This window comes from Neodiprion fabricii, chromosome 1 (genome assembly GCF_021155785.1).
Source record: "Neodiprion fabricii isolate iyNeoFabr1 chromosome 1, iyNeoFabr1.1, whole genome shotgun sequence".
In the NCBI taxonomy this organism is placed as follows: domain Eukaryota; kingdom Metazoa; phylum Arthropoda; class Insecta; order Hymenoptera; family Diprionidae; genus Neodiprion; species Neodiprion fabricii.
This window is the reverse complement of record NC_060239.1, coordinates 25,097,295-25,119,923: the sequence shown is the minus strand read 5'-3', so window position 1 is coordinate 25,119,923 and position 22,629 is coordinate 25,097,295. Positions and strand designations below refer to the sequence as shown.

The following is a 22,629-nucleotide window of genomic DNA, read 5'->3' as shown; positions in this document are numbered from 1 at the left end:
AAAAAGTTCCTCTTTGTGTGTTTTGCGTATTACAAGTACCTTGAACTGCGTGACACGTATTCCACAATTCTACTCACCGTTCAATTTATTCCGCGGGAGTCTGATTTCGGTAAAATTCTCTCCTCCGTGATAAAACGAAATTTGAAATACGCATTTATCGACCCTCGTCGTCGCTGCCAACGGATTTTTAGTTTCCCACCTCCCCCCGCCCCTCGTCCCAAAGAAAAAAAGAAAAGGTCAAGGTTCGGTATAAAAATTTCCAGCAACAAATCTGTCGCAATACGCCGATCAAAAGGAGCGCTGTGATTCGCGGAGAGGCAATGTCTCCGAAAAATATTTTTCCTCGAGAGCTGCCTATCAAGGATAAAGCGTGTATCGCGGCATACCGAAGACTTTATTAACCGTGATTTTGAGGAGGGGCGCAGTCGTAAATCGGTCGATTTACTTTATCGACGAAGAGTCCCGGCCCCGATCCTCCCCGGCATGGCATCGTGACTGCACCATTTTTAACGTAGACGCTGCCGCGCCCGCGCATTACGATTTTCGCCCGTGTCTTAGCGGCGCATTCGCTTCACCCCAGAACGTAATACGCCACTCGTCAAGTACACGGGGTGGCAGCAGACTCTCCGCCCCTCGAGGCTCGTCCCTTCTGGAAGGGCAGAGACTCGCTAACGGTTTACGAACTCGGTAAAACGGAAAATTGCTAAATTCCCAGAGAATAATTAAGCGCCCCCCTCCGACGCCCTCTTTGCGCTCATCCCTGTCCTCTCTCTCCTGCTCCCACCCTCCACCCTTACACTCCCATGAGCTCCCTAAATCAGAACTATCTCTCGCATCCTTGGAGCCAAGTTATGCGACCGTGGCGAATTGTCTTCGTTGTAGCAGGTGGTGACGACCCGACGAGCTTCTACCGTGACTGAAATATGCCCCATTAGTGGGGGGAGGATTGCCGCGAAAGGGACCGAGGCTTTATTTCAGTTACGTAATGCTGCCCGGTAAAAACTGACGAAGGCAATGAATTTTTTCCGCTCTTTATAGTTTATCACGTTGTTCTGTAAGTTCTGCCGTGTTTATTGTATGTATGTATGTATACTGAGATGAATTTCGTTTGATATGGTTGGTAAAAAATTTCAGTACCGAAGAAATAATTGCGTTGAATGTATAATTTCTTTTCAGTTTACCACGTTTGTTCGGTCAAGTCCAAGAATCAATTTATTACTGCAGTAGCATGAAATTATTTCAGCATATGTGACTGTCATAAAGAAAAGTGGGTACTAAAATTTCTGGTCATGGCTAGGTAATTCATTTTTGTTTTTCACTCGGAACTGGATTTTTCGGTTACGGTAAAAAATAACAATAGTCAACGAAGATTTTAAAAATGAAAATTGCAATAATCTAAAAAATATTTGATAGCAAAAGTGAAGATTGTATATTGTATTCACCGAAAAATACGAAATGGTTCTCTTTTCGTATCCAATCGCCTGACAGCCTCTGTAGATCATTTCTGGTTGACTTGTCCGATTTTATACGGCATAGGTTTATAGTTGGGGATATCTTGAGGTGATGAAATCAGGGTAGACAATATTATAACCTCCTCCCGAGCGTATAATCACAGAAAACGTTTTGCTCTCGTCACACCCGATTAAGGCAGCAATCTGTCGTTTGCGAGGGTGTCAGCACCGGCTTGTACACATCGGCGGGAGAACCGAATTCAGTAATTTTCCTCAAAGCTGATTCGATCCGGATGATTAGTTCGCATATTTGCTGTTACGCTGTTCAACGAACCTGCAGCCAGTATTTGGTCTTTCATAATTCATGACTTAATTCCGATATCCTGAATAATGACGTCAAAATGGTGTAATAATTTTTCTATTTCTCTTCTTTGATAATATCTGTAAAAAGTTATACACACCAATTATACATAATTAATGTGAACAAACGAAGATGCTCCGCCATTTTTAAGATGTAAAATAAACAGGACTTGTTTATCGGCTTATTAAAATAATCGCCGTCGCGATAGAAGGCTCAATTCGCGAACGTGCAAAATCAAGTTCTCTTTGACATATTTACTATTGGAACCTTGAGCGATTTCGAAGTAAGGAGAAAAACCGAAACCGATGAAAAAATCACATCGATTCACGGAGATATTTCAATCCCGCGTTCCTTCCTCGCCGATGCAGACGAGCAGCCCTAACGATCAAGAGCAAACATCAATTGGTCACAGTACCGTAACACGGGGGATGGACGCGTTAAGTGTGCAGTCCGAAAAGGTAGCGTTGTGTGAAACCTTTTGGAAACAGGCCGCACCTGCTAATTTCATTTCCGAGGGGTAGGAGTTAATGTAGCGTAAGTTTTGTAGGTGCGAAAACAATAAGCCGGTTTGTCACGGCCGCAAATGCAGGTGTCCGCATCCGATGGTTTTAGGGACAGAGTCCATGGATAAGCAACGCGGGCCGTACTTCCTTAGGTGTTTCTGAAAAGCGTTGGCGGAGGAAAAGACGCGTTACGCAAAGCGACACGCGTCCCTTGAGGGTGCTCGGCAATTTGGCGCCATTTTATTCGACCGAAGAGGTAAAGAGAGTGAGAGAGAGAGAGAGAGGAAAGAAGGAGCGGAGGAGAGCGAGAAAAAGCAGGAGACGGTCGCCAGGTTTCGTATTCGAGAAACTTGGGGGTTCTGGTTCTAATCACTGATAGGTCGGCCTGACCGCCGCGGTTCTTTTGAGGCTTATCTTAATTTCTGGTCTCAGCTATAAGGTCCTTTCTCCCACATGTCCATCACTGTTATCCCATTGGCTATACAGCCATTGATGTCTAATTTAGTAGCTAATTTAGATACGAACGGTGGGCTTTCCTTATACCTCGTAATACTAGCCGGTGCATGGGTACCTACATCTAAGTATCGTAAGTATTGTATATATGGACCGTAATGGCCTGTAGCAATGGCACCGCAAGCATGGCTCAAACGACTCGCCGGTACAATGTATTCTTGCATTCACCTATGCATACATATACGTATTACATGGTTGCAGGGTGAAAGTGAAAGGCGGTTTCAATTCTACAAGTCGACGTCTTCGTCTGTACGTTTGTACCGCTAGGATCCTATCGTGCGGCATGCCTTGCAATTTAAAACGTAACGCCGCCTCGCGGATTCGAATCATTCGTCACCTGGGAATCGACGAGGCGGTCTCGTCTACGGATCACATCGTAGTTGTCGCCGATGTGACTTGACGCTCGTAACTTTTGAAAGACGATATAATTTTTCCTCGTTATTACGTATGAGTTTTGAACGCATGATCGTGAATTTGACGTTGGTGATATGGAGGGTCACGTACAACGGAATCACGTATGTGACGAATGTAAGAGCAGATTTTTCAGGCTTCTGGACCGCAAGGTCAGAATCATTATCACGGAGATCTTTATTGCAACAGTCGAGTCAGGCTTTGTCACTTTATGGATCTGCAAATTTGCGGGTTCGACCCATCGTGTAAGCCACAATTCACGTTGCACTGGTCACGAAAAATAAATAATCATAAAAAATATGTTTCTGTAAACGGATTCGGATGGTATTCAAATTCCTGACGGTCTCGTCCAAGGATGAAAATCTCTTGACGCCATGGTCGTATACTTTATGGTCCCTCTTATTTTTATAGACGAACGGAAACAATCTCAACCGTCAGATACGTGTAGGTAGGATTATAGTTTTTGTAGACGTTTTGCCGAATTGAAAGTCAACTGTCGACGAAACAAGAGTCGATGGTTACCTTGACGGTTACCTGCAGAAAAATCCAAGAGCCTCGTCAGTTGACTATTTTTTCAGATCGTATTTTTGAACCAACTATTCGATAGTCAAAATCGCATGCCTTCTAATTCCATCATTATAATGAATTTGTGTAATAAAATTTTTTGAAAATAGTCGATTTTTTAAGAGATATATGTAATTTACTTTCTGATATTATCAATCAGCATTGCCTGCTACAATGGAACTCGTAATTTTATAATATTGCATAAACAAAAGTATTTTCACAGAAAATATTCAAAAAATGACAATACGAAGATACATCGCTATTATGAGAGCTACCCATTTCATGTTTTGCTAAATCTTCAATAGCCAACGATGCGAATTAAAATGTGTGCTGTGAAAAAAGAGAGCTTGATTAATTAGTACGTACGAAATCGTCTTGCCGGTGCATTTTGAAATAAAATACTCTTCCCACATGGTATACAGGGCGTGGATCAAAAATACCGGACTAATTTAAAACGTGACGGTCGATTTTTGCAAACTTTTTTTTGCTCGAAGCTAGAAGAACGAAACTTTCGTTTCGCGTTTGAAAATCTGAAAAATCTTTATTCCTTGCTGAGATGTACGCTCTCGAATAACGTGGTTTGAAAAACTCGCTGGGAGGATTCAAAAAATAAACATCAAAGAATATTCAACTTAATTTCCATCTTGAATTACGATTTAAAGAACAATTTATTTTGGTTGAATTATTGACAAGAAATTTACAACAACATGTGTTTTTCTCTGATTCTTTTTATATTTCATATTTAAAAATTTTCGACCAACGCAATCGAAGAAATAAAAAACGGGAAGCGGAAGTCACGTCAAGTTGAACATTCTTTAATATTAGTTTTTTTCATCCTCCCAGTGAGTTTTGTCGAAACCGCTTTTTGAAGAGCGTGCATCTCGGCAAGGAAAGAAGACTTTTCAGATTTTCAATCGCGAAACGAGGTGATTATTTTCTCTAGTATCGATTCGCAAATAGTATTTAAAAATCGGTCGACGCGTTCTGACTTTCTTCACGTTTTAAGTCAGTCCAATTTTTCTAACCCACCTCGTATATATACCTGCGTAGAAAACTTGTGAGCATTCGGTGAACGGAGAGTATTGGTACAAGGTTCTCGAATAACGTGCTCGGTTCACTCAAGCTTACGTAGAGGCGTAAATAACCGGTGAGCTTTATTTTCGAGCGAGCTTGCAAAGAATTTTAGTTGAAACATACAGCATTCCGTCGTCGAGGTCGTGGTGAGCTTTTTAGCTTTTACTTTCTATCCCATCCATCCGACGCAGCCCACTCAACTTTGCGCCGTTTACGATTTTCGGTTGTTTTCGTTAGTTTTAATTTAGTCACCCTACTCGTTCGCCGCTCGTTCCCTCTGCACCCCAAGAGGTGGGTGTAGTGTTAATAACGTTATTAGTGGTACGAACCTCGGAGCACGTTTGAGCTCATGTGCGACCGTAACGCGCGTATGTTGGCTGGTCATTTAGTTAATGGCCTCTTTATGCCGGGATTAGATCGATGACAGGGCTGCGGTGAACGAGGCTTACGTAAAACATAAAACATAAAACGAAATATCGTGGCTCCGAGCCAAGGAATTAAAACCCGCGTTTCGAACGCCTGCCCTCCTTTTTATATTACATTACGTACACCGATTCGAATCGTATCGTAATCGTTCGAATTTCATGACAAATAATCATCTCCGTAAACTTTTGTAAGATTTAGAAAAATTGGTGATTGGAGGCAGGTATATGTAATTAACGTGCTAAAAATTCAACAGCCTTACTCGAATGCGACGAAAATTTTCATTATTTCAGATGAACGAAACTGAAAAATTTATCCACGAAAGAATGCTTCGGTAGAAATTAGAAACGTCGTAATTACCTGTAAACCATTTATGTATGCCAGATAATATTTTCATCGTAGGTTAACGAACCGCAACTCGAATTCAGTTGACTCTGGTACTTTATTTTCCGGGATTTTTAACCCAACCGGTATATAATACAGGGAATAATGAGCTGCAATTTTGGAAAATAAAAAATAATACGTGGAATTTTCGTTAATTCATTGCCAAAGGCTGGTCACTTTATATATATTTATATATATATACAACATTTCGCCGAATCTTGACGTGAAGTTTCGCTAATCAACTGAGATTGCACGCGTTCAAGTCAGTCCAGTTTCTCGGATGCAGAATAAGTCGCATCGTGCGAGATAAAAAAGCGAGTGTAAAATGAAAATAAATACGATGCAGCAGGTACACGCGCGTGTCAGCGTGCGTATTGAAGCCACGCATCTGATTGGCATCGGTCGTTGTTACCATTATCCCGATCGTTGTACACCTCTGGCTACTTCTCGTTTCCTCCTCCTCCCGATTATCCTCCGTCTTCTCCTTTGTCGCATTCCCGGTTTCGGTCTCTCGTTGCTGCACGGCAAGACACGACACGACACGACACGGCACAGCGCCGCCTCTTTACCGCAGCTAATTGCATCGCGGACTGGTATCAAATTTTTCAAGAGCGTAAGTAGCCTCGTCAGATAATGCGCCATTTTAAGATCAAAGGTTTCGGAACCGATGCGAACCGCCGGTTGATCCTCGGCCCAGCTAGGCGTCCGGGCGACCAAATTATACCTACTAATGGGCGTCGCGACTCTCGGTACAATCCCCGTACATTTCCATGCGGAAGATCCGGTAGAAACTTACGGTACAACGAAGAGAGAAGAAGAAGGGTAGAGGTAAGGAGTAAAAAGCTAGGGATAGTCGTTCAACGAGTCACCAGAATCGCGCTGATCTGATTGGCGCTTTCTTTTGAATGTGGAACTTTTGCTGCAGCAACGCCATTTCGATTGTACTCTACTTTTATTTTTATTTTGTTTTTGACACTTTATATACGGGGTAAATAGTCCTCCTTACCTTTACCCTTGGATGGGTAAAGAGGAAAAAGGACATCGCCTGGAACCGATCAGTTCCTCGTTTTATACGGGGGGTTGAAGAATGGAGGAAAACGAGTTGGCCTCAACGGCTTTGGCGACAATCACTTTGGGCGTAGCTGTGTAGGTGCCGCGGACCGTTTGTACGTATGTTATTTAATGCAGCGGGGTGACAGGAGCAGAACCGTAAAGTTATAGGAACTTAACCGGCGATAAAGGATCGTCGAGATCGGTGGTGATCGCGTCTTTTGTCGCCGCGTCACGGACCGGAAATGTAAACGAAATCGCAATTTCATTTAACTAATGCCTGTTGGTACAGCTGGCTTTTTACCCCCCGGGATCACCGTGCAAGGGACCGCGGACGGATTACGATTAAACACCATCCGACCCGTAGAGGGTGATTCAGGTATGGCGAAAAGTTGCGGAAGGATCATTCTAAATCGAAGTCTGAGCACAGTTAATTCGAGATGAAACAGCTTCGCTGTAACGTTCCGGTTCTCTTTGCAATGTACCAGATTCAATCTGCTATAAATCGTTTGAAAACCTTCCTGAGAAAACTAATCTTACCAATCGTTCTAAGCAGATAATTCTGAATGCTGAATTATTATGCACAATTAGGCAATAAAACCGAGCGTCGATTTTACACGTAGAACTAATTTGAATATTAGTGCAAGGTATTTAAACACCGTTCTAACGCCCAGATACATCGGCCAATTTGTGGATAGATTAATACGTCTGCATTGGACGCGGTTTTTTTTCACCATCCGATCCCACGTTTATATGTGTGTTATTCATAATGCTCTCGGTCTAATTGCTGTTCCGAAAAGTATGAATCCCAAGCGAAAGATATCCACGATACACAAGGCTGGTGCTGCGTACAGTTGTTATAATAGATTTCCCCGTGCACGAGGCGGTTTCTTGCAGAATAATTTGACACGACTGATCGTATATATGAATACGCTTGTTATTAATACGCGGGAACCTCGCGGCGACAAGTATCAATTATGTCGTTTGTAACTTCAAGCCTTCATAGTTGGTCGGTCGGTCAATAAATGTACGGAACACTCGTTGTATGTTCACATTTCATTCCCGTCCATGGTATTCGTGCATGCCGGGTATTCCGCCGGGTCTTTCCACCATTCCGACATACTTTTTCTACTTTTTCCTAGTTCTACAGTCTGTCTCCGTCTGTGTATAGCTGCCGGAGTTATCGATAGTTGAAGCACATCGAACAAGGCGTCAACGTAACGTGCTTGCAATAAAGCTTGTTAAAACACCGTGTGTGCAATAATCGCTTGTCCGTATAAATTGAACAAATAGAAAGATGATTGAAAAGAATTAGAGATCAGTTTCTCTCGGCTGAACTCGACAGTGGCAACCACCGAGTTGTGAAGAAATCGCTCGATAGGTACAAGGATGTACCTTTAACATATGGGTACGAAAGTGTGTCGGGATCGGTGGAAGACCTGCGATTACGTGTATATATATATACATACATATGTATATATATAATGTATAGGAGCATAAGGTACCGGTCAATCAGATTCGACACAGAGTTTAAAACTTTCTTTGTTGATAGGCAGTAATTGAATTGGCTTCATGTATAAGACGTTTCGAAATCCCCCTCGGTAGTTTTCCCCATAGTCACTGTGTAGGATCGTTGCTGCGGCTAATTTTGCCGCTTCTGTGGATCGGGGGAACTGGGAAGGTATCAACGGCGTTAAACGGCCGTTAAAGCAAATCGAAACGATACAGACGATCCGAGAAAAGGGATATAATCGAGTACAATCGAACAGGAAATTAAAAACCCGAGCGCCGATCGACTTCGTCCTCTTTTTTTTCCGTTTCTCCTTCTCATGCTCTTTCTTCTTCGACGTCGAACGCCGAACTCCTAGGTCTCAATGGTTCCCTAGATTTTTTCGGCCATACCCCAACCGCCCAATCGAAGTTGAGCCGGTCTTTTCCTCCCATTCTTATATTTTCTCCCCCTTCACGGATCTTGGGACACTACCTAAGACCCTGCGCCACGCTCTTGACAACATAATCATTTAGTCAAGATCAACGATGCAGTTCAATGATCATATCGGTTCCCGTACGAACGCGACAAAATTCCACAGAGTTCACGTAACGCGGAAAGAAACTGCTGCGACATTTAGTCACGATCAAATTACCACACTTTCACGCTTCGATATTGGTTTTAGAACCTTTCGTTCGCTCGCTGCGTTTCGAAACGACGAAAGATTCGTGCGCATATATATATATATATATATGTATACCTGAACCCAACGCGATTTGAGAAAAATAAATTCTGCTCGTAATGAAGGAACAATAAATGCGGCTACTGTTAGATATAATCTTGTAATTGTACGGTTGCGAACGCGGCCTTTATATCATTATTAGAATTTTATAACAAACCGTTAACAGCTCTAGAAACGAGTGATTTCGTTGTAAATAAGAAATTTACCGTTCTTTGCGGAAGAGTTAGTTCCTGACGACAATAACGTTCTTCGAACCTTTTTCATATACGCGATGTGAATTTCACGGATAGGGTTATTACACGCTCCAGTGGCGCAGAGTACGATACTTGACATTTGACATCAAATTATCGCGGTAAGGTGCTCCATGCAACCCTTGTAGGTACCCACCTTCAACCCGATGCACGATGCACGAAGCTTATAAGCCCCGGTCTCAGCTGTCTCCGTGTTTTAATTTTGGGAACATGGAGACAAATGCCCGACGATGAGAGATGTAATTGCTCCAAGAACGCGCGCAAGCCGCCCGCACGAGGAGAGGAGACCGGTTTCAGTATTATTTAGGAACACCCGTAACACGCACACACTGAAATATATTCGTACGTCGAGACGCGGCGCGAGCGTTCCGGACTGGCTGCTGTTTCGTTCGAAAAACTAAAAATTCTCAAGACCAGATTTAAACCTCTCAATTAACAGCTTCGCCTATTATACAATATACAACGCGTGAGCGTATGGAGTGAAATTCTGCCGCTTAACGCGTTTCAATCAAGGCGACCACATAACTGGTATTAGTTAAATTTAATGAATTGCAAAAACAAAGTTTATATAGACTTAGCACGGTCATGGTAGAATTATTTTCTGTTAAACTCAATTTTTTCAATCACGACGAATCAGATAGATCCATTTTTCTTTACTTTTTATGGTCGATCCAAACAAAGATGTAACGTGCTTCGTATAGGAGGAAAATTATTCCATCTACAGAAACCGATCTATTTCTTTACACATGATCGTTTATTTGCTCCTAAAGTAACTATAATTGTAAGCATACACGTTACGTCCGCTAACTGCTGACAAGAGCTTGCAAATTGTCGATGGTAATTTTTTAAATTCTGTTTACGCATATCTCGAGCCACTTATGAGGAGGTACTAAAAGCACATCAATCAGAGTAGAAGAACAAAATCACCCTGCCAAAAGATGGTTCCATTTAGAAGTAAATAAAACGTAAAAACCTGCATTCAAAGGTGACAGGTGCAGTGGACGGAATCGATTCGAGAGTATCAATTTTCTGGGTCGACTGTTTCGTGTAATTAATACGTCACCATGGACGGACGTTTCATGCAGACACGGACACCGTTAACGTAAGCCGAGGCTCCGGCACGGGGCACGATTACGTCCAACGTCGATGTGCGCGTGTAGGAAACGGTGTAAGGCACCCCATGTGTGAGACACGAGGCCGTCGCACCCCTGAGGCCCCATAAAATTAGGGAGAACGCCGTGGTGCTACGGGCTCTATCATTTTGTGGGACCGGTGCGCGCACCTATTTGTTATTTATTTTCTGTCACGTGACGCGAAGCGTTTCCCGAAAATTGTTACTGGTTCGCTGGGCAAGAAGCCTCGATGACTACGAAACACCCAATGCTTCGAGCAACCTGAACAAATTAATTTCACCGAATCGAATCGGACCGATTCTAGGTACACGTGTATATATATGTATATGTATATATATGTATGTATATACAACCATACATATGCATATAGACGTATGTTTTGTTCTTTCCTCGATTTGTTACACATACAGACAACGTCCGTGTCTGCGTGCCAAACTTTACACCGCAACTTTGTACTGTTACATGTCGGTTCTGTAGGGCGACTAAGGCGGGGGAGGAAGCACAGGATGTGGGCTGAAAATTATTTCTACGTGTGTCATTAGCAACGTAACAAAACCCACCCACTCATCCCCACCACGGCACTTTACTCTTTCTCTTTCCCATTCCCCGCCCCCGTGTCTCAATCTTCCTCATTTCACTTCCCTGTCATTCCATCCTTCTCCCTCTTGATTCCCACGCCGTTGTAACGCCGTTGTCTTCATCCTTCGATTAGCTAGCCTTAGGTAATTAGTCGTTCAAAGTACGAAAGATTAATTACTCCGTGTCCGCTCCCGAATTGTTGTTACGGACTGAAGATGGCTGTTGGTAACTATGTATTTGCCTGTTGGACAACAGAAATTGTGTTCATTTATTACCGTTGTAAATATCAGATTACAGGCATGTACGTGACAGTAATTTAGAGTATCGTTGGAGAATGGATTTTTTATTTGAAAAATGGTCTTGGGTGTTGAATTGTTTATCTGAAAATTTCGTAAATGATTGTTCGTTTCAATGTTGAACAGAAATACTTAACGCGATGCTTGCAGTTGTATATTTTATAGAGGTCTCGAGCCAAGTAGTCGATATTCTTTAATCGAGATAATGAATTCAATTAATGGGCTGGAGAAACAATGTACGTATTACTAAAAAACGGTGATGAATATCTCGAAAAAATTGCAGCTAATGTAACGAGTAGGTATCATCAAATCACTGTGAGAATTTCAAACAATTCAAGGAACTTGTCTCGAAGTTACGAAACTTTCAGAATACTGCGTGTGTAATTTTTATGGAGGAGCTTAGAGTTGACTCTTTTCTCAAACGAACTCCCTAAAATTCATGAAATTTCACAAGTAAGCGAGAGTTTTTGTTAAACCCTACCAGCACACCGGGGTCAAAATGACCACGCGGCATCTTCACCGTAAATTCCATGTGAAAAACATTCAACGTAATCTGATTTGATCTAAGATAAATGATGACATATCGTAAAAATTGATAATTTAATCGTTTTCCAAAAAATAAACTTCTCAATTCAACTACTCGATCAATTTTCAGCCGAAGGTAACGAAAATTCATTCGGTTTTAGGGTTTTTCAGTAGAATGATCAATTTTCTGGTATTTTTTTGTTTTATAAATATTTTTTTTCATATTCAAAATTTCATGTCCTAAGGACAACTAATTTGCCCTGAAAGATAATAATAACGGAGTATCCCAGAATTTTTTCAAGTTATTTGAATCGATTTCTCCGTTTCTACCAAATGATTTTCGTTTTAGGGTCTCCATCGACCCCGGTATGACACCCAGGAAGTGTGAATCGTAAGGGTTGAAAGAATTTTGCCATCACTTTGAACGATGTTCTAAAACCTCCTTAAACGTTATTCGATAAAATATTTTTCGCATTCCTGCTTCCGCCGGTAGAAATTTCGATCGAAGAAGAGTACATATAACAGTATAAAAGAAATCGCCGTTAACAAAGCAGAATCGAGACGAATCACATTAAAATCCAAAGTTTTTCCACACGGGTTTGAATTAGCCTCCGGTTTCCCCGAAGCAGCAGTTCCCTGCACGGTGGGCCCAGCTCCTCATGCAGATGGACGCACGTACACGCGAGTCTTTCCAATGGAATGGAGATTCCCCTTTTGCCACCGTGCAGTATTTTCTCTTCATTTATTTTCTCCTCTTTTTCCGGGGCAGACTGCAGCCGCTTAAGCCGAAGCGGTATCATGGGCCGTTTGCAACGTCCCTGTGATCCTATTAGCCCCGATTTGCTTGCCGAGAAGAGCCACCACCACCACCACCATCACCATCACCACGGAGGATATCTCCAGCCTCTCAGCTATCTCCGTTTCCCTCTAATTCTCTGTCTCCGCAAGTCTCTCGGCGTTTCTTGCGTCACTTAAGCGTCTATTTCCGACGCCCCGGCGTCCCTTGCTCTTCGCCTTCAATAATAATCTTAAGGGGGTCCTCGCCTCTCCTCCTCTTGCACGTGCCTGTAATTATTGTAATCATGAGAAAAATGCTTAAGGGAAATTTGAACGGGGTGTGCAGAGCTGCTGTTTGCAGTTCATTCGTACCTGGAAGGTTCGACATTAACAAAGAAGAGCAGAAAAGGAAGGACGAGAAGGTTTCGCCGTTGATCTTTGCTCCCCTTCTCCCTCAACGAATCCGACACTCTCTCTCTCTCTCTCTCTCTCTGCGCAAACTTCCTGACTGGAACTTCGACTTCCAGGAACATCTTCGGCGCTCGAAAACCTCGAAGATCGACGCGAGAGCAAAGCTCTGCGTATCCCGAGGGAATCGCGTCCCGCAATCCCCTGCGTAATTTACCCGCAACCGAAAATTCCGTACCTACAAGGAAACACGACCGACGGTTGTGAGCTTCTAATTGCAGAAGTGACGACGAGCTGACTAATGACCGGGAGACGACGTCCCGTCAGTCGTCGCGACGCTCCAGGCGTCCCTGCGGGCTGCGGTTTGGGACGCGGTTCCTGCGGCGGACGAGGTGCGGACGAGCCGAGACGCCCGCACATCCTGTTCTCGTAAACGGGAATTGATATGTTCTCGGACCAGCCGACGAGGCGATTTCTTTCACTCTGGGAATTCTCTGGCTGCAGTCAATTTTTTGCCAATAGCATCGTTCGCCCTTCCGCGACTGATCCCTGTGCGGACGTTTATTCATCGCGGTTCCGCACGTGGCTGGGCACCCGATACTCAGCTGTCCTGGACCAGGACCCCGTATTCGTCCTTTCGGCTTCTCGACGGGGACCACGGTTCACCAGACCGCAGACAAATTTTAGGATCGTAAATTAGTTTAGCCGCTGCGGCAAAAATTGATGCTAAAAATAGATACTTACGCCGCTTATAGGTGCGTAGAAATCGGAACGTTATTTCCAACGACCCGACGTGTCTCACACACTGTATCGCAGGCGTCTTCGGGTAAAAAGCTATTGTCCCTCTCCCGTGGATCCGATAACGACTCTCGTTGTTGGACGTTCCGATTATTCACGCGGACCGTCGGATCAACTCGGAACGTACGTGCTTCGATTCCCGAGTTTTACTCGAGCTGCGAGTTCCAACCGGGTTTCGGGACCCCCGGCTCTGGATTTAATCGGTCTATTTACCTCGAGCCAAGGTTCGTTCAGCTTTGTTACGAAAATCTGCTGGGAAGATTCCAAAGGTCAACCGACCCCGAAGAGAAGAATTCAGTCCTACGGTGTATTTCGGATATTGCATCCTTACTTGAAATTAATTCCTCGCAAGCTGCTTGAATTTATTCATTGAAACCGGTAGTTTCTCGAAAACAAACGTATGTACGTATATAGTTAATTTTAATCGTCGGTCGGAATTCGTAGGCATACCAAAAAGCGTTATTCGTAAAGACTTGCTGCAGACTCAATCTGCCCAATTCGCCATCTTACAAGTGACAGGTTTTAGTTTTTTCTTTCTACATCTTGATAGCGTATGTTAATTGATCGAGTCGCGTCGCGATTAAGTCGTCCAATAGTCAACGAAGCGCGAATCCATTCGCACTCGACGATTCGAAGAATTCTCGGTGGTGTTTCGAACTAAAAAACGACGTCGAGTGCGGAGCACGCGTATCGATTAATCCATTCACGAGCCGTGTTGGTATTCACGCAATCGTCAACACTGACATGCGAAAATGGACGAACTGAGCTTTCCCTCGACGCGAAGCGGATGGATAGGCAGCGATTTTCGACCGAGTTCCTCGCATCACGCGGACGTCTTGATCGAAGGTGTCGGACCACCCATGTGACCCGGGCATGTGACGATGAAAATAGCGGAGTCTCGAAAGAGGGAAGAATCGTAAGAAGGTCCCACGTTGCCCGAATCTTGGTTGCAGCCGGTTAACACCTTTCCCCGGTTAGTTGGCACGAGCGCCAGGTGGCACATTAGAGGCGCCGCAGGAAACCCTAATGAAGACAAATCTCACAGAAAATGGCGGCCGAATCTATTTCCTGTCCGTAGGTACTGCCGAATTAATTTGACAGCCGTTTTTTGTCTCTGTCGATCCTCGATAAGATCGGGGAAGGAGAAATTTCACTCGTACAAAAACACGTAATACGCCGCTGGAATAATATCGCACTGTTTTGACCTATTATGTTAATAAACCCGGCAACGGCCGCAGGCTTGCTTAATTGATAATTCTGACAGACCAGTGACAGAAACGAATAAATAACCCGAGGCGCAGTAACGCGGGTGTAAAAAAAACCATACGACAAGACGAAGAAAAAGTCGCCTATAGGCTTTTTGAACGAGAAACAAACGAGCGTCGCACCGTTTTACGTCGCTCTTGTTTAGTCGTTTCGTCTATTTTCTTTTCCACTTTTTGTGCTTTCAATCTTCCCAAGACTTTTCCTCCGCCTTTGTTCGAACCCATCTCCAAAATGCATAAAACGCGGCTTACGACTCTCTTCGATCTCCGTTCTTCACTTCGCTGTACGTTTTTTCGATTCTGTTACGCGTGCATACTTCTGGTATTCTGGTCACGAACTTTGATCGAGGAGAGAACGAAACACTGGAAAACAAAAATATAGACACACTCGGCCAATGGCAATGTCTTCTAGTCATTACAATGCAAACGTATGAATAATTCAATTTACAATCTTGATTGCATTTACAATTCATCTGAAATTCCAATTATTCAAACTTTTTCTCATTCTACCGTATCGATGGATCTGTGAATAACTCGCGATAAAATTTTCTTACATTGATCGTGAGATAACGACGAATGTTCAAAAATGTTGTCCCTGTAGCGTGTGTTGTTCCGTACGATTTTTTCTGCGTTTTTTCTTCCTACGTAAGTGGACAACTGTTATGTATAATTTTCGAACGAAGTAAAAATCACGGCAACATCACAAGGACTTTAGTGGGAGGAAAACAATTGCCTGTATCCCCTGCAGTAGAGACGTGAACAATTATCCGGTCGTCCGTCAATCTGTCGACTCAACGCCTTTCGCTAATCGCTTGTACAATTACGGCGTTGACTAGTCGGATGTTTCTTCTTATTTTCTGTCTTTTTCTCTGGTCGTTTTGCCGCAGGATATTCTATTCTACGAAATTCTCGCTCCGAAATCCGCATTGACGATCAAAGAATTGACCCACGATTAACCAGGCTAATCACGGACGGAATAAGAAGAAAAAAAAATGAGCGCACTAATTTGTCGTGAATTGTTTCTTTTTTTTCTTTTTTTTTTTTTTTGCACTCAACATCTCTTCTAATTGGTTTTTTGCGAATTATAACATCAACCGTGGTCCGAGATGATCGAAATTACCGGAACGTGCATAATTGCTTGAATGAGCGAGTCACGTTTGGTGGCGTATTATATACGTATAAAGCGGTTGCAGCTGAGTATATAGCTATATAAAGCGGTATTCGAGATGCCGTAAATCTTTTTGAACCTCGGTTCGCTCTCGGATATATCCCCTCGCGTCTAAACGTCTAAATAAGTGTTCCAATTTCAAAATTACCCACTAAACGATTTGTAGGCTGGCAGAAAATATATCGTTGACATGTGGCCAAAGACCCGAGGGCCAGACTTGGGCCCGAGCTTTGCCGCTGGGTCGAGGGAAGACAAATGACTGTCGAGTCTCTCTCTACGGTTGAGCGCGTTCAAAATTGCCGGGTCTTCGCTCTGCCTTGAAACTTTTTTTTTTTTTTTTCACCCCCTCCCCTCCCTCCTTCTTCCACCCGCTGATTTTACAAAATTTGAAAAATTCCTTTCCCTTGTTTAATATACGCGGTGGTCCATCCCTGTGGCTTCTCTCTGGGGCTAAATGACTCGTTAAAAAATTCGTTTCGGTCCTCCTGCAGATGGTGCGGTTTCAAGACTCACGGAAATATATTGACGAAATTGCAAGAAATCTGTCAAATGTACGTGCAAAAGTCAATATCGGTTATTACATTGCTGTATCTCCTGTACAGTGTGTCCGAATTCAATCTGTGGGCAGAAATTTTATTCAAAAAATAGAAATTAAGTTCAAATTTCATTTCACGGTTCTTACTAATATACATATACTCGTATTATACGAATATAAGGAAAGCCCATAAGGCTGTAGCCAGTTAATCGTCCGGGATCGTCAATTGGATTGCGGAGTATTTTTTTGTTTTTTAGTTTTTTGCGGGGAGCGTTTCCAATTGCGTGTAACCGCGGCGTGACAGACGTGTCCATATCCTCGCTTAGAGCCGTGTTACGTGTGTGCGAGATTATACATCCATATAAATATATAGTTATACGTATTACATGTATACACAGGTATTTACTGTTTGACCGTAAAATTCGGTTAACAAGAAACTGTTACCAAATAATCTATTAACGTTTTAAAGATCGTTTCAAGATCGTCGCGCCTTTTACCCGCGCTTTGCCCGTTTCCGTTCTCCTCGAGCGGGCATTGTCCGAGCGGAACCAAGATGGCTGACACCGTCACCTTATTACCCCGCGTTCCAGCTTTTCCTCTTCACCCTCTCCTCTTCCATCCTCTGTGCAAACCGTATACCCCACCCTATATGCGGTGCACGCTACACAGTTATATATAGTACATGTATACATGTGTGTGTAGATATAGATATATAAACGTACAGGACCGCGGTCTCGTTGCGTAGCGCATTGATTCTCACCGCACGACGGAAAGAGGTTAACTGCCTTGGAGTTGCACTCGTAACTTGAAAATTACCTGGGAAAGATGGCAGGTGACGTTCTTTTTTTCTTTTTTTTTCTCCCTCCTTTTTCCGGTTTTCACTTTTCAGACATCTGCAGGTTGAATGCGAATCCGTCTTCACGGATCGGTCGAATATTCTGAATTGCAATACCGGATAAGGATGCGAAAATTCAGACGGGTGTCATATTTTTTCAAATCTTAAAAAGCTCTGCTCACCTAGGTTCGAGTTAGCTTTCGCGATACCGGTAAGCGAAGTATCGCTGATCGGGATGATTTTGCACGAGGGAAGAAATTGAAGAAGGAGAGGGAAAAACAATTTCATGAAAAGTAAATGTAAAGCAGAAAAAAAAAAACTGCACGGGATCGCAAAATCCGTGAAAAAAGGGGGAGGAAGAGGAGGAGGGGAAAAAAAACGAATCTCCGAGTTCGAGACAGCCGCAAGCCACAAATCAGATGCGCACACATCTCGGCCAACGCCGAAAGAATTTCTCCATAAAAGTCGTATTACAAATTCGTTCCAGACCTCTGATCTCGAGATCCGAGAGAGCTAAGAGAGTCAATCCGAGCGTCTTGGATCCCGCGTATCTCCGTAACGGGTTGACCGATTTTTATCCGGTTGGTGGGAGATTAAGGGGCGAATTTTAATCTCGCTAAAAGGTTCGGACGTGTTTTCGCGACCGTTTGACGCTTTCCGAGATAAACGCCGGAGCGCTAACAACGCGGTTCGATTCTCGTAAACGCCGCGGACAAAGTAGTGCCGACATCACGTACATCAAAGGGCACCGCATCGGTCACACCTGCGCAGCCGCAGTACATTCCGATTTAAAAGTTGCATCGACTCGGTCAGCTAGGCTCTCGTACGATGGAATACCGAATGCGTCGTGATCGCTGCGGTACAGTCGCCCTCTTATTTTTTAACCTCGACGTTATCGAGGCAATCGTTTGCCGAATTGAGGGAAAAAACGAGAACGACGTCTCACGAAGCAGCTTCGATCTTCCGCTTCAAAATCCAATTACCATCCTCCCGTCGATTGATCCCGGCTGATTATAAAAAACAATTTCGATCGGTTCGGCCTTGTCGAGAGCCGCGTATGTGTATCAGCTATCGTTTCTTTTTTATCTGCACTTTGACGTGTAAGAAGCCCGTGTAAAAAATATACCGTGATTAGATTTTTTCAAAATTCAGAGTAATTTTTACGCTAAATTTGAAAAGTTTCGGTGAAAAACTCGATATGTTTTTTTTATTGGAGTGAAATTCGTCCGAAATTTGCGAGTTGAGTACAATTTGTACAATATGGAATCAGATTTATCGTGACATTTATACACGAGATCGAAATGGAAATTTTCAATTGTGTAGAGTTTGAAATCGTCACGTGAAGAAAATTTTTCTTCTCCGTACGTATTTTAACTTATAAAGTTAGTAAAAATTAGTGAAATATGTTTATTTGCCAACTATTTCCTACAATGAAAGCAAATTGACAGGTTAAAAAAAATTTTCAAAATAGAATATCGAACATTTGAAAGAAAATTCTTGTATGAATATATGTTAAAAATCAGATTTACTGCAAATTCTATTCACGGAAATGTATTATCAGTGTTTTCGTTCAATTTTTACTACAGCAATATTTATCGTCGTTAGTCAAAAAACGAAAAGTGAGAGGAATATACCAGAGAAATGTCGATTTAAACTGGAATTTGCCAATTTCCGGCATAACTATACGAATTATACAATATCCATATACCTTACAGGCTATATATTCACAAAGAGAATAACATTTTAGCCGAAAGTCCGCGTTGCTAGAACACGGTTGCCGTTTCACCGCATCTGTTACAAGATGCATACGAAAGAAGTGTGTGTATAAATACATATATATATATATACATAATAATATATATATTTGTATTTATACTCGTATATAAAGGAGAAACGCGAACTGAGAAACTAAAGTAGGAATGAACGGACAAACTGTCGGACGATTCCTACGGCCGGTCAGAGGCGAGGAGATATTAGTTTCTGCGGTCGACTCTCCGGAGTCTCCAGCGAGAGACTCTTAATTCGTTTGATGCTCGCGGATTTACCGCCGCCTCGGCTGTAATATTTCGCAACGGAGCTGATGCCGAGTAGCGAACCAGTCGTGCAGACAAATTTACGGAAATGCATCTGCGACTTTGTGCGTAACAGAGCCTTAAATCAAAAGCCGCGATACGTCCGTCGGGTGTAATTTCGGCGAGTGTGACCTCGGCTGAATCGATTTTTGGTTCCTTAATTTAAAAGACTTTTTTCAGTGATTTTGTTGAGAGTACCCGGAGTTGTTTGAAGAAAATGGTAGAATAAAGAAAAGAAGTAATTGTATTGTCAGTAATTTTTGCGTATGTTTCTTTCACGTTGCAGAGCAAGCGAATCATTTGAACCTGTTCAACAACCGTCAGCAGCCTAAAAAGAAACGGAAGTCTCGCACCGCGTTCACGAATCAGCAGATATTCGAATTGGAGAAGAGATTTTTGTACCAGAAGTATTTGAGCCCGGCCGACAGGGACGAGATCGCGGCTCAGCTCGGGCTCAGCAACGCTCAGGTTATTACCTGGTTCCAGAACAGAAGGGCGAAGCTCAAACGCGACATGGAGGAACTGAAGAAGGACGTGCAAACGGTGAACCCGCTCCTGGTCGCTCAGCATCACAAGACATTTTTAGAAAATGTCCAGGACTTGGGTATCCTGAAGAAGAGGCCGCTGCCAAACTCGATGGACGACAAGTCTTAGAGGGTTGTAAATTTCACGCGTAATGTCGCGATGGTATTTTCAACACATATTTAACGGCTCCACGCCCGACTCGCGTTACAAGGCCGATCGCGGGGCTGTAGGGGAAAAGGGTGAACTCCGATCGACGGGAAGGGCGGCCTTACATCGCGAGATGGCTGAATTTTGCCTCGAGCGCAGTTCTCATTTTGGTTTTAATTTTTGGTCAGACCATTGTAAAATCTATTACCAAACAGCATTTTATCGCGTAGGTATCCGATGACCGTGTCGCGACTCGTAATACATACGATTATATGCGTGTAATCCGTACAGTAGTAACGTACCGCGAGTGCGGACGATAGCTGATAGTGTGTGTAAATATTGCGCAACACGCGGCATGCAGAGCGATAAATAATAACTGAAGACGCAATTGCATTGCGGAAACAGGAACTGTGGTATTGGTAATATAAAATATGATAGAGCTTGCGCGATCCCCTGTATAATGGGTACACGCTGGAATCAGCATAGCTGCCCGTCGAAAGTGACGCAGACAGCATGCAATTTCGCGTGAAGCATACGTGCAGGATGTTGAAGAGCAGGAAATTGTATCATAATGTATAATTTATTAAAAGAAAATAAGTTGTAATAAAAAAAAGAAAACAAAAAAAAAAAAAAAAAAAAAAATGAACAAAGCGACAACAGAAGAAGTATGATTAAGACGAGGGAGAATATAAGAATGAGGAAAAGGTCCTCGTTTGGAAGATTAAATTATTATCATTAACGATGCGTAAATATATGTAATATCTTAACTTATGAGCTAGCGGAATGCTCTTATTTGTAAATAATTTGTAAATATTATATATAGATATATATATATATATTTTTTTTTTTGTTAGATGAAAATTGCCGTTAGATAAATGTAATAATTTTTATTGCCGTATCTATATATTATATTATATACATACCTATTAAATTATCATTCGATCGATACAGTTATTAATAATGTGTATACCTAGACCTATAATGTGAAAAGATGGGACTTTGCAATATACGTTGATATTTTACAAGTAGAAACGTTACTTTTCTTTTTCACGTGTTGTTATTATTATTATTTGCTTTGTTTTTCAATTTGTTTTTTCGCTACATTTTTCCTCCTTCTTTATCGTGCATGCCGACTTACAATAACTGGAGAACAAATCAATAATGAAATCTATGATCGAATCGACGCGTCTGTCTGTATTTATCTATACACGAACGAGATATGTAAATAAATTTAGCATATGGCATATATATATACATATAATAGAATGAATAAAATATATGCTTAAAATTTTAATGATAAATTCGTCGTTCAAGTATAATTTTTTTTCTGCGCAATGATTCGTCTTTTTATAACGCACCTTCGTATGTTTAATCAATAATTACACACGCGCGTACGCACATCTTTCAATCTTACCTAATTAAACTCGGGTTGTTAAGGATGTGATAACGTTACGTGAACCAGACAAGTCTATCTTGATAATCATTCGTTAAACCCTGATCTAGTTGCCGTCGTTAATTACCGGCGCAATCGTTTAGGCCGTGTCAAGCATGCGTTGATTGATCGCGCCTAACATGCTCGAGTTAAGCCGCAGACCACTCTGTAAAACAGAGCTAATTATATTACGCGAATGGACGCTGGATCTTTCACGTTAGTCATGCGTGTGCAGGCGATATAATTTTCCAGAAATATGTTGTGCCCGAACAAGCCATGCGGAAAAATATACAATCGTTTGACAGACCGGTAAGAAAGGTGTTAAAGGTGGTTCTCCAACTAAGTATCGTATAGGATGGGTGCCAAGCTACGGTTCTACGTAAATTTCGAATAACCGACCGATTCCTCCAGAAATTAAATGCGCATGAAATCATAGGATTGATACGAATAATATTGCCACAAAAAGCCTCGATTAAACGAAGTCTGAAAATTATGTTAAAATGATTTATATTTTAGGAGTTGTCACGTTACTGCGAAGTGAGAACTGTAAAATCGCTGCCATCTTGTGTTGTTTACATCGCGGAAATTTTAGTCAAGTGAATTTAGTGGATTTACGGAGAAAATATTCAATATGATAAGCCACAATGGGCGAAATTGTCGTGGAAAGACGAAAGGAAAGTTTGCGAAAGAAAAAGCGAAAGAAAAGCAAGACAAAATACTTACAGGTTCAACCAAAGTCACCGAGGTAAAAGAAATTAGTTTTTCACTTTCGCAAATAAACACAGAGTATTCGTTTGACGTGCTCTCAATATTACGTGAGCATGAAATATAACGGTTAGTAAAATCAAATTGAATAATTTGTTCGACAATAGCAAAACAAAGTATTATGTAGCCTTCTTTAAAACTGATATCAACTAA

General features: G+C 42.4%; 1 protein-coding gene across 1 annotated transcript in view; it reads left to right on the top strand.

The window, feature by feature from the left end:
- Positions 1–21,520, top strand: part of LOC124182070 — a 38,426-nt gene extending 16,906 nt beyond the window's left edge. Inside the window, exon 2 of the mRNA XM_046568868.1 lies at positions 19,894–21,520. Within this exon, the coding sequence (XP_046424824.1) occupies positions 19,894–20,261 (368 nt within the window). The 3' untranslated portion in view covers positions 20,262–21,520. The remainder of the gene's footprint in view (positions 1–19,893) is intronic.
- Positions 21,521–22,629: the final 1,109 nt, after the last annotated feature.